Source organism: Gymnodraco acuticeps, unplaced genomic scaffold, assembly GCF_902827175.1.
Source record: "Gymnodraco acuticeps unplaced genomic scaffold, fGymAcu1.1, whole genome shotgun sequence".
Lineage (NCBI taxonomy): Eukaryota > Metazoa > Chordata > Actinopteri > Perciformes > Bathydraconidae > Gymnodraco > Gymnodraco acuticeps.
Genome location: NW_022991936.1, coordinates 179,465 through 195,776, shown reverse-complemented (window position 1 = coordinate 195,776; position 16,312 = coordinate 179,465). Strand labels below are relative to the sequence as shown.

Genomic DNA, 16,312 nt, shown 5'->3' with positions numbered 1-16,312 from the left:
GTTGTACAGCTTTGTTTCTCATCTAGTCACATAAGTAAAGGACACATGTATTTTTCCACTACAATCTCATTCTTACAATGTTAAAGTGTTAACATCATTCTCTGTAAAGAGAGGGCTTGTCTGCTATTTTGATCATTGAAGTTCAAAGCAAATCAAACATTTCAATCTACAAAACTATTTGAATGCAAAATAACGATTCATATACTGCTTTGTGCAATTTTGATCCTCAAAATTAAGCCATTTATATGATAATTTTGTATACTCGCAAAGTAGAAACAGAACAAATAAATGTTTGTAGAAATTTATTTGTGATAAAGTATGTATAAATATAAAACATACATATATGTTCACTTCTGTACAACAGACCTACGAGTACTGTGATTGCTAGACATATTTCAACTAAAACTGATTGTGTGGAAACAGTACATTCTCTGATGAATGCGGCGATGAAGGACAGGTCTAATTTGGCTCCCTGTTAAAAGCGTGTTGACAGGATTCTCTTCCTGCCAGGGAGATCTCCGATTACAGTCATTCACCTCAACCTCAGCATCCATCATTCACCCCAGTACATTTAACACCTAAGGTCACAGCTCAGGTTCCTCCACTGAACATAATCATCATTTAGTGGAGTGAAGGGAAAATGCATACATGTTAATACTAAATGTGACAGAAGCAATACAGTGAAATGTTGCATCCACCTGTGATATCTTACATTTATCAAAACATTACAATTTTAAAATGTAATCGCCATTATCTGCAGGCTACATACTAGCCTTGGTAACATTTTTAGAAGTTTTCAAGAGTAAAATATTGCCACCATGTGGCTACAATGTGAACACCACCTGGTAAATCCACTGGTGATCTTACAGTGGACCCGTCAGAACCATGGTACAAGTACATTTATCTTTAGTTGCTTACATGTTATCATTCTTGTTCTTTTGGATCTAATGTGGTGAAGACCTCCAATAACAGATGTATACAAACAATACAATATCTCTTGTTTCCACTATCATTTAAAACTGGATACCTGATGCAAATACCCATGTGTAATGGGTTCTGCAAACTCAAATAAAACCGTGAGAAAAGTTATCATGACTAACAAACAGAGAACAAAACACTTCATACAGTCGGTCAGACAATGAAGATGACACACAAACAAATACAAAATCACTTCATCAGCACACATGGTTGTATAACACGCATCTCAAAGGAGTCTCCTGGAGTAAAAGCTGCTAAAATAAGAGAAGAGTGGAAGTGATACAGAAAGGGCGCTGGGTGATGTAAGGCACAAGCGTGGTGCAAAGGCTGTCCAGGTCAGAGACACAGCTGACGGGTGGAAGGAGGAAGGTCACTGGTGGTGGTGTGTGCGGTCGTCCGGTCGTTTGATATGAATCCTACGAACTCGCTCGATTCGATCTCGCTCATCGTCCTCATCCAGATGATGAGATCGCCCTGCAGCGCCCCCTGTGGCCTCCAGCAGGGCATTGTCTGGACCCCTCCCATCATGGGACTCATACAGGAGGATGTTGAGGGTCTCCTCATAGATTCGTGCTTCAGGGAACTCCACCTGAAGGAGAGTGGTACACCAGAGATTAGTGAGATAACAGACTGTAGTTGTATGCATGAAAAAAGCGCAGCAAACTCTAAGGAGAGCATACAACATGCATATACAGTACATAGAATCTATATATTTATTTTTACCTTTGTCTGCTTTTTTTCTGTGGCATAAACAATGGAGGTACAGCACACTTCAGCGATCTTACGCCCCTGACCATAAAAGGACCAACAACAGATCTCATCTCCAATCACATCTTTGATGAAGAGCACCCGGCCGTTGAACCGCAGAGACAGCTTGTCAAACAGCTCAATATTTTTCAGCATGTTGTCATCAGAATTGCTGGAGGAACAGAAAGGAAATACAATAGGGTTCATTATTTAGACAACTTTTAGGAATTCGGTAAATGATAGGGATGTAACGATACCAAAAACTCACGGTACGATAATATCACGATAACAAGTCCACGGTACGGTATTTATTGCGATATTGAATAATAAAGGAAAAAAAATTCATTTTTTTTCCTTCAATACACATTTTTTTTTACTCGAAAAATGTTTCTTTATTACATAATAAATCTGATTTGTACAGCATTTGAGTCGGATAGCAGTATTTTAAAGTGTCAAAAACAAAGTGACAGTAACAGACTGGAACAAGAAAACCATGTGTTTTTGTACCTATAGTACTACCAAACAAAGTAGGCATTTTCTTTGTGCCTCTGCATCTCACAGATAAACAGGACATTTAATAATCAGACCCTGCAATAAAATAAATTAAGTTTCACTTTAGTTTTTCAAGTAACTCAAACCCACTAGTCACTCACTCGGCATCATCAGACAGGTTTTTAGGAATATGAGAATGTCCACATTTCCAGGTATTTATAAGCTGGGATGTTTGGGCATTTACAATATCCCCTGCTCTGGAAAAAACTCTCTCGCTTGGTGCTGATGTTGCCGGGACAGCAGTGGTCGCGTTAACCGAATATTTTATTTATTAATGACGGAAAAATCTGAAAGCAGTCTGTCATTTTGACAGATTAGAACAAACTCGGAACAGCGCCAACGTTTCCCCGCAGCGAGGCTCTGGTGTTATGCCGTGTTGCTTTAGTTTAGGTTTTGCTTTACGCTGTGTGCGCTCCCGCGAGGTGCATGCACACACGGCATAACACCGCCCCCCCCCCCGTTGACAGTTCACGAGCGTGCTCTCTCGTGAACTGTTCAGACCGGACGGGTAATAAGTTATGGTAATAAGGGATTATGACGGACATTTTACGATCCTGTCTGTCAAAATGACGGACAGCGAAAAAGTCTAACGCCACCTCAGTGGGACGGAAAGATATGCTTTGGCCATGGGTGACAGCAGTGGGTCAAACTGTGCATTGTCTCTCCACCACTTCAAAAACAATACAGTTGTTGCCAAGAAGGTGAGGCTTATTGACAGAGATATAAATATACTGTTGGTACTTGTCAATGTCTCTAGGTGTGTACATGTAGCCCTGTAAATACGATGTCCTTTTGTGTTCTGTTGTTTTATGTTCATGCTGTAACCTACTTGCTGCCATGTTGGACAGGTCTCTCTTGAAAAAGAGATCGATGATCTCAATGGGACCACCTGGTTAAATAAAGGCTTAAAAAAAAAGAAGTGTTTAAATAAAAAAATAAATAATAATTAATGTAAAAAAAAGAAATCGCGGTAGATTTTGTCAGTCTCACGACGGTATTGGCACGTTTATTTACCGCAATACCGCGATATATCGTTACATCCCTAGTAAATGACGTTCTTTCTTTAACATGTTAGCTCCATACATCGGTGAAGGAGGACTCACCTGGTATATGAATATTTGTTGTTGCTTCGGTTATACAGCAGTTTGACAGTAGGCTGTGGAAACAAAGGTTTTTTTTGTTTAAATAAGCGGAAAAAAATTCCCTCTATGTTTTCAATTGGAAATCGAGCACATTGTTTAGAAAACAGAACGTACCTTATTCGAGGTTGCAATAAGCTTCTGCTCCTCCTTAGATGATGTCATTAGAGGCACTTTACAAAGGGGTTCATAACTTTCTTTGTTCTGTAGGACAAAAAGAATAACATTTTATTTTTCCATTCAAAAAGATCCACCTCAAAGCTGGCACACAGTATATTATAAATTGAAGGATGCCATCTGGTGGAACAGAGTAGCAAAGAGGACATGAAACCCCCCAGGCAATAAATGAGACTACATTCTTTTAACCGTTTAAGCAGATACGTTTCTAATTGTTTCATAATAACGTACTATCTTTCAGTTAGTGGTTAAGGAATATACAGACAAATGTAGGACTTGTTAATGGTTCTGTGGAGCTCATTTAATAACAGTTCTGAAGATATCACAATGGACACAATATGCGTTTATCATTAAGTACCTGCAAGGCCGCGGTGCATTCATCAGCCAGGCCCTGTACGAGGTAATACTTGGCCTCAGCGAGCAGCTCCTCGGTCTCCCGCCGGCTGTCTGGGAGAGGCACGGCCCCGTCTCTAAGGTAGTTAAGGATTGTTCCAAAATGTTTCCCGCAGCGATCAATCAAGATCCAACCTGTGGATATGAAACAATTAAACATAAGTTAGTAATAGATCAAGGCTAACATAAGCCGTGCTAATATGATTTTCACCAAAAGCTCACCTTCGCTGTCTGTGAGGACCTCCATCCTGCCGCTGAACATGGCTTTGAGCATGGTGTCCTGTTTGGTTAGTGTCTGCATTGTAGTGTAGTACAGTGCTCCACCCACATTTAGCTTCACATATTTCGAGCTCGGGCTGGAGCCTTTGAAGGATGTAGTCCGGTTTGAAGCTGCCGGCACTGCCGTGCTCACCGCACTCTCTCCTGACATCTCTTCCTGGGACAGAACAAGGTCAAACACAGAGTGACACCTGGATCTAGTGTGTCGCTGGATTAGCTTGTTAACTGAACAGAGTGGAAACATATGATTACTACAAAGGTCTATGTTAATGTTAGGTAGCTATTTTTTAAGGAATGGGCTGACATGTTTTGTTTTTACCGAATACACCAATGCACTAGTCCGTCTCCTAATATTTGGCGACTTTTAAACCATTAAAAGGACAAACCATTTGTCGTTGCTAAAGATGAGATTTTACTAAATCCTAGCCACAAGTATAGGGATACATTTTAAATAGGCACAAGCGTTTATGGCCGCAGGACAGTGTTATTATATTGACTCAGAATAAATGTGTCAATCTCGATTGTTATGAAGGAACATTTTGCATCTCATTTATACATCTTTAAATGTTTAACGTTTTTTTTGAGGCCCTGGGGAATAAGCCAGATCACGTTTTTGCCACGGAGTAAGTCAGATCAATTCATTGATGGTATTGTTATGAGATTTGTTGACAACCTGAAAAAGTATATATATTATACATCACCATTTCAGTCGTTGAATCTGCAACATGACTAGAATAAATGTGGTGACCCAAGTATTTTATTTGAGTCTCTGCACTTCGGACAAAGCTTTGACAGCTAAGAACTTTAGCAACACTTTTACAATACACAATAAATAAATAAAATAATTTTGAGGTACTTGTACTTTACTAGAGTATTTCAATTTGTTGCTACTTTGTACTTCTACCCCACTACAATTTAGAGGTTAATTGTGTACTTTTACTCCACTATATTTATTTAATGACTTTGCAGATATGGAGGATGACTAATGTGAAATATAATCAACATTTAAAAAGACTAAAGTAAATCCACAAGCTACCCTGCAGCATAACAAGTCATTACAACTAGCTGCATCTTTACCAGCTTTGAAAAACACATTAATGCATCAATAATTATAAAACATATAATATATATTATTCTGAATTTAGGCGAATATGCATAATGAGTACTTTTACTTTTAGTACTTTATGTTTATTTTAATGCTTATAGTTTAGTACTTTTATTTGAGTAACCCTTTGCATGCAGGACTTTGTGTATTCCTACACTCAGGTACTTCTTCCACCTCTGACTTCCGAAGATAATTCCCTTTTCTTTAGTATTCAACGTTTTGTTCGGACTGTCATGTTAAACTGGAATAGGGCAATGGAAATTAAAAGACATCGGAACAGACATTTACTATGCGCTATCCTTTTACAAAACGCAAGAAAAAGCGTTATTACATGTGTACGACTGTTCACGACGTAGTCTCTCGTTGTAGGATCAAACACTGAACCTTTAATCATCCTGTAATCCAGTAAGTAGTAATTTGATTTTAGCCAGCACCGATTTTGAGCTAGCTAGGTAGCTAGTTAGCATCAACTAAAGTTATTGATATGGCAGAAGATATACATATTGCTACGGAGACAATTGTAAACAACTGTATTTACACAACGGTCTGGGTCTGTTTGTAATTGTCTTTAGATAAAACAGAAGTATATTTACCATAGAAGCCGCAGCAGACTTTATAACTGTAGCTTGCTAACGTCAGTCAGCTAACACCCACTTCCTTCCGGTCTGCCGCTGCGCAGTTATAAATCTGACGTCATCTGCTCTGTTTAAAGGGACCGTATTTGTAAAACGGCTCAGTGTTACCGGAGTAACATTGAGCCGGGATAAAATGTGCCATTAGTACAAATTCAGCTTGTCTCTAGACACTACTTTCCTCCCTTATATTTTGTATTCACACACCGAAGAGTATCACTTTAATAACATTAGTCTTAGCCTCCACATTTCCGCTAACGAGAGTGTAACAGTGATAACAGTCCCCCCGCCACCCACCCAACGCTCTGGGCAAACGCTTCATTGCTGTTTATGTGGTTGTTTATTTTTATTTTGACTTTATTGTTGTAATAAAATGGACAACAAATAATGTTTGCCATCCCTGAAATATTTTATTGAAAAATACTTTTTATATAACGATTCATACATAGACAAACACTACCCGGACTAATTTTAGTGCGACACAGGGGATTAATGGCTGCAGTCAACGTATAGATCTCCTCTCATTGTTTACATTTCAAAACGGTATGTCCCCTGTGTATTTCAGGCTGTCATTGATACAGGATCAACTCTAACCCCGCAACGATGACAACTAATACTGAATGATCGTGAAAAGGTTATCCGTGAGACAGTAACACGTCGGCTATAAGAGAACTAGCCCTGTGTGCTAACTATCCCAGCTCCATCTTTCCCGTGTTTCCCTTTGCTCCAGAGATGGGAAGTTAGTCTTCATCTTTATTTTTGGCTTACCTGCGCTCGGATCCCAGAGACAACCAAATGACTGAGGAGGTATAGCGACAGGGGAGCCTAAAGGTCGGATAAAATCTTCAACTGAAGAACATCGCAGGGTTAGTTCAATCAAAACACTGAGGATCTGCTGGTGTTGTAGGGCTGCTGTATTATCACGATGTTCATGAAGCGCATACATGTGCTCTGATACCACTGTCAACATATAAGCAATGCAAGCCTACGGATGATCAGTGAATTGTTAATTCTTCTTCTCCAGGGTGCACAATGTTTAGTTTAACTCAAAGCTCCAAGTCTGAGTTCCTGGACAAAGCCAGGCAGGCCAGGGAGGAAAGAAGGGGACACAAGGACAAGGAGAAATCAGCAATCCTCATGCAAGCCCTGGTCCGGAGATTCCTCTGTCGCTGCAGACTCCAGAAGCAAATACGGTACACTCCGACCTTATTGATTCAAGATGACATAACTATTTATCTGTGATTTAAAGGTTTTGAATTGTGTATGCATGTAGGAACATATGGATGGTTGATATGGCCAAAATCTACTATTTCCATATAGTTTATTTTATATCTTAACAAGAATGTGTACCACAGTACGTTTTCTAGTCATTCAATAAATAAGTATTATATGAAATGACCACATCGTAAAGCCTAATGTTGTTGTATTATATACTTTTCCTCATTAAATCAAGCACTAGTGCAAAAACTACATAAGTTTAAAATATTTCACATTATATTTTTTGAGAAGTTGGAGTTATTAAATGCTTGTTACTATCAATTAAGATCATATCACATACCATATAATGGAACCATGTGTATCATGTGTGAATGTCATCACTGTTTGATGCAATTGGAACATGACAATTCATCATATTGAATTACTGCCTAGCACTGCATGACTAAATTGTAAAATATGTATTTCTCTTGTAATCACCATCTCAATGTTTCCTCTCTGTTTCTCATCAGGCAAGAGGTCGATGACTATTTTCAAGCTTCTGAAGCTGGGACATCAAAAAGAAATGCACTTTCAATTTTCAAAATCGCTCGGAAATTACTATTTGTATATCGCCCAGAGGATAAGATGGTGAGTTTATAACAATCTTTAATACACAGGGAAAACATTTGCATAATATTGCTTATTTTAAGAAATGGTAAGGCTTACCTTGGTGAACACTTTTAAGGACAAAACACAGTATTAGTGTATACACTTGTCTTGGCTGTGTGACTCAAATGACCCTAATTCTCTAGATTCTACAGATGTTTGAGAAGCTCTGCCGTGCAATCCTTGCCAGCATGGAGGTTGAAAATGAACCCAAAGTGAGTGAAACATGTTTTATACCATCCATACATTAACAATCCTTTAAATGTGATTCTAGTCTCAGTGGCTGTTCTCTCACCTTGGCCCCTCAGGTCTGGTATGTTTCCTTGGCTCTCTCCAAAGACCTCACCATTCCCTGGCTCAAACAGATAAAAGATGTGCTGTGGATCTGCTGTCAGCTACTGAAAAAATTAAAGGTAAGTCTCGACTTTACAAAGTTAAATGCATTTTCATTTTATGGCTTTATTTGACATATCTCTTTCTATTTTTTCACATGCAGCCTGACATACTTCAGGACAACAAAATGATAACGCTGTACCTCAGCATGCTGGTGACTTTCACAGACACTTCAACCTGGCGGATAGTCAGAGGGAAGGGTAAGTCTCAAATCATCTGATGTGGTCCTAAACATATCTGTTGTTATTGCTGACATGTTTCCTGCAAAGATGAAACACAATTCGTTCCCACTTATTGTTTTAGGAGAAGCTCTCAGACCCGCTTTGACGAGGATTTGTGAAAATATCATGGGCCATCTCAATCAAAAGGGATTCTACTCCATACTGCAGGTTCAGTATTACAGCTCATACTTTTTTCAAAGATTCAATGAAGCAGTTTGGACATCGATGTTATTATTTAGTCCCAGCAGTCATTTTAATAAAAATGCTCATTGTTTGTCATCCTAACATTTCTTGTTTAGATCTTGTTGACAAATGGCTTGGCTCGAAGTAAACCATCCCTCTCCAAAGGCACCCTCACAGCTATCTTCTCTTTGTCATTAAGGTGAGCTGCGCGTTGGTACATTGATAGCTCTAACTGCTTTTCGAAAAGAAGATTAAGAAAAAATAGGATCATTTATTATCATTCTGCCACACTGTTGCACAGAAATGCAGTTTTAGTCCAAAAATATTTTTAGCAAAATAAAAACGGTGGGCTTGGTACATTCCTGTAGTACCTTTTATTTTATTTTGCACCACAAGGAATGTAAACAGCACCAAAAAGTCTCCAGGCAGATAATATTTCTGGCATAACATTTGACATTCATCATCAGGGAAACACTGTCCATCAACCTTGACTATGTTTGAGCACCATTGACATAAAGACAAGAAATTCTATACATGAAACAGAGCAGACTTGTTATATCCAATTCTGCTATTTTCAGTTTTCTTGTGGTTTTTGTTTTTATATTTCAGGCTGTTCTTTTAACTAAACCTATTATTTCCCAGGCCGGTCATTGCAGCTCACTTCTCCGATAACCTGCTAAGATCATTCCTCCTTCACATCATGTCAGTTCCTGCAGTCGTATCTCACCTCAGTGTGCTTACTCCAGAGGTAAACGTTTTGTCACATATTCCATGTTCTCATACTACTTTGAACTGTTAAAGAGCAGGTTATAATATGTGCTCTGTCTCAACAGTGTATGGCGTCCATGCACACGCATGACCTGCTGAGGAAGTTCATCCTTTTTCTGAGCCGGGAGGAACAGTGTTTGGACATCTGTGTGTGTCTGGAGGGGAGCCACACACTCTGCCTACTTGGTAAAGTTTTTTAGATGAATATGTGCATCACTGATGTGATCTAGTTGCACCTAAATGATAGAACGTCCTGTGAACTGTTACTTGTATCATTGCTGACTGCATCTTCTACTATTTGATAGGCAACCTGATTCACTTGGGCTTCTTTAGTGAGAAAGTCTTGGAAGAGGAGGCCAACCATTTTGTGAAGGACCTGACGGACATGCTGTCCTACTGTCAGAGATATGTATCCCAAAAGAAGTCCAACCTCACCCACTGGCACCCTGTCCTGGGCTGGTTCTCCCAAACCGTAGACTACGGGTGAGTGAAATACTATGTATTTTCTTTAAGTATAGTTATTGTGTACTTTCTGCAAACAACAGATTGCATACTTGACTTTGTCTCCCTCGCCTCCTTGTTCCCCGCCCCCTGTAGTCTGAATGAGTCAATGCCGCTGGTGACTAAACAGCTTCAGTACCTGTGGGGTGTTTCTATTATTCGGACCCTCTTCAGCGATGTCCTCTCTAAAAAGCTGGAGAGTCAGGAGCCCACTCCTCCACCCCCGCAGCCTAGCACATCGCAAAACAATCTACCAGTGAAAAGTGAGTCATAAAGTCAAACATATTCCTACATACTATGGTTAATCACAATCTGTTGAGTTTAAAAAAGGTTTGAAGAGCTTCTCAAATGTTCTTACATGCCTGTGTGTTGTTTGTTTGTGCTCACAGACCTCTTCAAGCGAGCATTTCAGAAGTCTGCTTCTGTTCGAAACATCCTGAAACCAGTGGGAGGAAAGCGAGTGGACTCAGCTGAAGTTCAGAAGGTGTGCAGCATCTGTGTGCTCTACCAGACCGCTCTGTCCACTCTAACGCAAATACGACTCCAGATACTCACCGGTCAGTACCAACATTTTAACACCACACAAGTGTTTTGGAAATATCCTGTTGAGTTCATCATGGAGTATTTAACTGTGCATTTTCTGCAGGTCTGACACATCTTGATGAACTTTTGCCCAAGCTTTGGGCCTTCATTTGTGAGCTCGGTCCTCAGGGAGGCCTCAAACTCTTCATGGAGTGTCTGAACAATGACACAGAGGAGTCCAAGCAGCTCCTGGCTATGCTCATGCTCTTCTGTGACTGCTCCCGGCACCTGATCACGTAATTTGACTGATTATTAACTATATTATATTTTTACTATTTATAAGATGCTTAAAGGTGGGGTAGGTCATTTTGGAGAAACCAGCTCGAGTGCGCTAGAATTTGAAAATACACAACCGGAAAAAATCTGCCACTTCCTTACAGTGCCCCTCCTCCAACACACACGAACACGCACATGACCAATGAGGGCACGAAATAAGTTTGTGCACAGATGGAAGGCTGACAGGCAGGTAGGCCATCCAGTTATTTTAGCCGGGCCGGCTCAAATGATTGGTCGTGCTTTTTACAGTACTACGGCTTCCACAGATGATTTTTTATGGATTTTAAGATATTCATTGCTATCGGGATGTTAAGAGCATTCCATGGAATATAACAAAAAGTGCATCTCGAGCCGGTTTCTCAAACTTACCTACCCTACCTTTAATGTAGCGAAATCATTTAATGACACCCTGTTAATGTGTCACAGAATTCTGGATGACATTGAAGTTTATGAAGAACAAACATCTTTCAAGATCGAGGAACTCCTCACCATCTCTTCATTTCTGAACACATTTGTGTACAAGATGGTATGGGATGGCATCTTAGGTGAGTGTGCAATCTTACAGATTAAAAAATATATATTATAGTGCTTGATTGAAAAGCTAATCTCTAAAAAAAACGTTTTGTTTTGAACAGAAAATGCTAAGGGAGAGAAACTGGAGTTGTTCCACAGTGTTCATGGCTGGTTGATGGTTCTCTATGAGCGGGACTGCAGGCGACGATTCACCCCTGATGACCACTGGCTACGCAAGTAAGTACACATTCAATAGATGTTAATGTCCGGCCTCCTATTTATTGCATTGTTGGAGAAGCCTGTTACCTAAGGTTTTCAACGACATAATTACTCTGTAGCTATGTTAGTTTGACAATAAAGAACCTTGAGCCTTGTGATTAAATCTAGAAACTCACCTTTAAATCTTTCTCCTGTGTTGCATTCAGGGACCTGAAGCCTAGCCTCTTGTTTCAAGAGCTCGAGAAAGGCAAGAGAAGAGCCCAGCTTTTACTGCAGTACATCCCACATGTCATTCCACATAAAAACGTGAGTAAAAGAGGGATCCTTTCTTTGAAGAGTGTCATTATCATGTTCAGTTGTTTAATAACTTTCCCTCTTGATTTTAGAGAGTGCTGCTGTTCAGGAACATCGTCACCAAGGAAAAGGAAAGTTTAGGATTGGTAGAAACAAACTCTGCTTCACCACATGTCACGCATATTACCATTCGTCGCTCACGGATGTTAGAGGTATGGTCAACAACACAGTCAACAGATTTATTTTTTGAAAGAGAGCAAGAAAGTGGGCTCCAGAATAACACTCAGTGTTTCCCTGTCCTAAGGATGGATATGACCAGCTCCGCAGATTGCCACCAAATTCCATAAAAGGCGTCATTCGTGTGAAGTTTGTCAACGATCTGGGAGTAGACGAGGCTGGTATCGATCAGGATGGTGTGTTCAAAGAGTTTCTCGAGGAGATCATTAAAAAAGTGTTCAATCCTGCCCTCAACCTGTTTAAAGTAAGTCAGGCAAATAGAAAGCCCTTTTTATCATCACTCTCCTGCTGCTGACATTGATTTTCACTGTTTTGTATGACATCAATATTTTTTTCCATAGACTACGAGTGGAAACGAAAGGCTGTATCCTTCACCCACATCCTACATCCATGAGAACCATTTGCAGCTGTTTGAGTTTGTGGGGAAGATGCTCGGGAAAGCCGTATATGAGGTATATTTGTGCGTTCTGAAAAACATCCTCATTTGGTCATCTCTCCATGAACATCTTGGGTGAATGTGTAACTGTGACTTCTGTATCCTCAGGGTCTCGTTGTGGACGTACCCTTTGCCTCTTTCTTCCTCAGTCAGGTCATGGGTCACCACCACACCACTTTCTACAGCTCCATCGACGAGCTGCCCTCCCTGGACTCTGAGTTTTACAAAAACCTCACTTCCATCAAGGTCAGCTAGAATTACACTTGGACATTTCGTTTTTTACTAATCCCCTTTTCATCTCATAACTTTTACTTTATTTGTTTTTCAGCGCTACGATGGAGATATAGGCGATCTTGGACTGACGTTATCTTATGATGAGGATGTAATGGGCCAGGTAAGAACATAATATGTGGATTTATGTGGATTTTAATATAGAAATTAATCAGTTAAAAGCTCCTTTTATATTCCCTTACAGCTTGTCTGTCATGAATTGATACCCGGGGGGAAAACCATGACAGTGTCCAACGAAAACAAGTATGTCAATACATAATCCAAAAACACAATTGAAAAAATGAGTGGGGTACCAACCGGTTTTGAATCTTTCTGATTGTTGAGAAGTCATTACAAATCAGTGTCTACTACCTCTGATCTAAGCTCTACCACTTCCTGCAGGATCAGCTACATTCACCTCATGGCTCACTTCAGGATGCACACGCAGATTAAGGAGCAAACGGCAGCTTTCATTCGGGGTTTCCGCAGCATCATTAACCCAGAGTGGCTGCACATGTTTTCCACGCCTGAGGTTCAGCGTCTTGTCGCTGGAGACAATGCTGAGATTGATCTTGATGACCTCAAGTAAGGGACATTTCAGACTTTTAAATGATTCTTCGTTCATTACTTCTTCAACCGTATACTCAATATAATTGACATTTTATTTATATTTTCTCAGTAAATGTGTCGCAAATCTAGAAGGAATTTCCCCTTAATTCAGAAGTCTCCTAAATCACTTTGTTAGCTGTACAGTAAAGTTTTGCCTTCATCTATGCTTCTGTAGACATAGATGGTAATCCTTGTTGTCTTCACCTCTCTTTCTCAGGAAACACACCGTCTACTATGGAGGTTTTCACAGCAGCCACCGGGTCATCATCTGGCTGTGGGACATCCTGTCCAGTGACTTCACCTCTGAAGAGAGGGCTATGTTCCTTAAAGTAAATTATTTGTAACTGTCACAATCAAAAGCTGTTTTATTTTGACCAGTGGTTTAAGATTGTATCATTCATTTTGGTGTATGTTTTTACAGTTTGTTACCAGCTGCTCTAGGCCACCACTTCTAGGTTTTGCCTACCTCAAACCACCTTTCTCCATCCGCTGTGTGGAAGTTTCAGACGATCAGGTAGGCGTGAAAATAGATGGAGCTTGAAATGTGTTACATATTCGTGTGGGACATTTGTACTAACAGAGCATTTCATGTGTCTAGGACACCGGAGACACACTTGGAAGTGTTCTTAGGGGCTTTTTTACAATCCGCAAGAAGGAGCCTGGTGGTCGACTTCCCACTTCATCAACATGCTTCAACCTGCTCAAGTTGCCCAACTACAGCAAGAAGAGCATCTTGCGCGACAAACTGCGCTACGCTATCAGTATGAACACCGGCTTTGAGCTCTCCTAACTCATTTGCATCAAGACAATCTTCACAGGAGAGCTGTGTTCAGCAGCCTGGGCCGAGTACGAGGCTCAGCAAACCTGGACTGGATTCTGACCAGTCAGAGGGGATCAACTACACAAAAGGGGAATCATGGAGAATCTAGACCTCTCCTTTGTTCTCTATTGATAACTGGAGAAGCTCTGCTCTACTTCAGCCCACTCCCTCACATCGAAGGGGATGCTGTTTCTGCAACACAATCTAATTGTTAGCATCCCTCTTTTCTACTCCAAAAAATCAATATCTTGTGTATTTAACTTGATGAAATACAGACATACAGTGGCTGGATCTCTGTTTCTCAGGCTTAACAGAATCATATTTGGATCTAACACTCCCTTTTAGGCGAACTGGAAAGCAATACAGACTCAATGCAAGCCATTATACACGTGGTGGACTCACTCGAGTGAAACCAAGCAATGCATTGTTAATATACTTACAAGCTTGGACTCCATTATCAAAGCAACTTTTAGCTGATATTGGATGAGTCTTAAACATGCTGAACATAATGCATCTTTTATAAATGGAAGACGAATCAGTGTCTTGTGTTCGACCTCAACAAAGGAGGAGTGGCTCACAGATGTAATCCTGTGTTGATTACATTATGTCCCATTTACGAGGAAAATCATTTTGACCTCACTCCATTTCTCCCCACTTAAAGACGCCACAGCCATCTGAGATAGACATTGGCCCTCTGGTTTTTATGATCTCATCTGGTTATCTAACATCAGTCTCGGTTCTGGTGAAGCAGCAGAATTTACGCAACAAAAAAAAATCGGATTCCTGTTGTCTGATTTAGAAAAGATGTCCTTGCTGTAGCTTTCTACTTTTGAGTAAAAAAAGAAACTGGAAATGTTTGGGCACTATTTATATCTGCCTGGTAAAGCAGACACCGCTGTTCATTGTCACACATCTGTATGACCTCTACTCCTGAAGAAAGGAGGAGTAAAGTTAGTCATGTAAGTCTTCATACTTAATAATAGTAAAATGTAGTGAAATCTCACTACACCTTTTAGGAACGCTGAGTGCCTCATATAATGTCATCCCCATTGCTCTCTTATTTTAACCAATTACCACATATATCGGAAACAAGCCATACAAAAATGGGGGCTATATACCTGGACTTATTCTCTGCTACTACTAACAAAAAAGCGGGGGAAAAAAACTACTCTACAACTACTGCAACAACAACAACAACAACAACAACAACAACAACAACCAAGGAGGGTTTCACTGCGATGTCCTCTGCTCTTCTTGAACCATGTGGAAAAAGAGTCGGGGGTGTAAAAACCTCTCAACATGATGTCATGGACCGGTTTGATAACCAAAATGGGACTGCTCGATTTGATGTTCCCTCGGATTGTTGTACACCTGGGACCTTATCAGCCTAAATATGACTTAACACAGGGTTCAAATAGATCATTAGTAATTTACCAGAAAATTCAAAGAAAGTGTGAAAAAAAGAAGAAAATAATTCTAATCTTAACCAAGTTCTTTATTATGCAAAATGTGTTATGTGTCCTGAAGGAGTATTGATACTTGTTAATAAGTAACACAAGCTTTAGAATATAAAGGTCATGTTTCTAACTATCATGGCCAACCTTGTGTGAAAATTAAAAAAGAAGCGATACAAATAATTATATATAACACTGGTTGTACTGAACTTACCTGCAGTCTAATGAGATTTACTATTGTAGATCTGGCAAATCAGTCAGGAGGTTCTTGCTCCAGCTTTTCTCCTTTTAATCTCTTCTGGCGATAAGTGGAAACACTGCAAATGGATTCACACAACATGCTAAACTTGAGCGTGTGCAGGAGAGATGAAAGATACCTCAAAAGCTTGTCTGTCTCGTGATGAGGTCGCTCATCTGTTTTAAAATGATGTCAAGAGTAGGTTATACTTTAAATGTACCAGTGGACTGCTGATGCTGACCTTTGACTATCTGCTCTTTTACTAAAATAATAAAATGATCCTTGAAAAGTCCCCGTCCTCCCTGTGAAAGTGTTCATCTCTTCTTAAAGTGTTTTTAAGACTGGCTCCAGTACAGTATTGAGTGTGTTTAAAAACGGAGATTCCCATGTAAAATGTCCATTTGTTATATACATTATTTCCCTGTAATGTTAC

At 40.0% G+C, this 16,312-nt stretch overlaps 2 protein-coding genes across 2 annotated transcripts; one reads left to right on the top strand and one right to left on the bottom strand.

Annotated features, from left to right (window-relative positions):
* Positions 1-287: 287 nt before the first annotated feature.
* On the bottom strand, positions 288-6,112 carry kctd10 (potassium channel tetramerization domain containing 10). Its single transcript, XM_034200342.1, has 7 exons — positions 5,964-6,112; positions 4,209-4,422; positions 3,952-4,121; positions 3,534-3,620; positions 3,381-3,433; positions 1,702-1,897; positions 288-1,567 (listed from the first exon to the last, which is right to left on the bottom strand). The coding sequence occupies exons 1-7, from the start codon at positions 5,964-5,966 to the stop codon at positions 1,349-1,351; spliced, it is 942 nt and encodes a 313-aa protein (XP_034056233.1). The 5' UTR covers positions 5,967-6,112; the 3' UTR covers positions 288-1,348.
* A 354-nt stretch (positions 6,113-6,466) lies between these two features.
* Positions 6,467-16,171, top strand: ube3b (ubiquitin protein ligase E3B). The gene is made up of 27 exons (XM_034200339.1): positions 6,467-6,868; positions 7,027-7,195; positions 7,730-7,847; positions 8,012-8,080; positions 8,174-8,278; positions 8,362-8,458; positions 8,562-8,647; positions 8,779-8,861; positions 9,305-9,410; positions 9,496-9,616; positions 9,736-9,913; positions 10,028-10,194; positions 10,321-10,488; positions 10,578-10,749; positions 11,216-11,334; positions 11,425-11,539; positions 11,728-11,827; positions 11,908-12,027; positions 12,120-12,296; positions 12,394-12,504; positions 12,597-12,734; positions 12,817-12,882; positions 12,964-13,022; positions 13,161-13,343; positions 13,585-13,696; positions 13,789-13,881; positions 13,966-16,171. Exons 2-27 carry the CDS (start codon positions 7,035-7,037, stop codon positions 14,155-14,157), a joined length of 3,216 nt encoding a protein of 1,071 aa, XP_034056230.1. The 5' UTR covers positions 6,467-6,868; positions 7,027-7,034; the 3' UTR covers positions 14,158-16,171.
* The last annotated feature ends 141 nt before the right edge of the window (positions 16,172-16,312 follow it).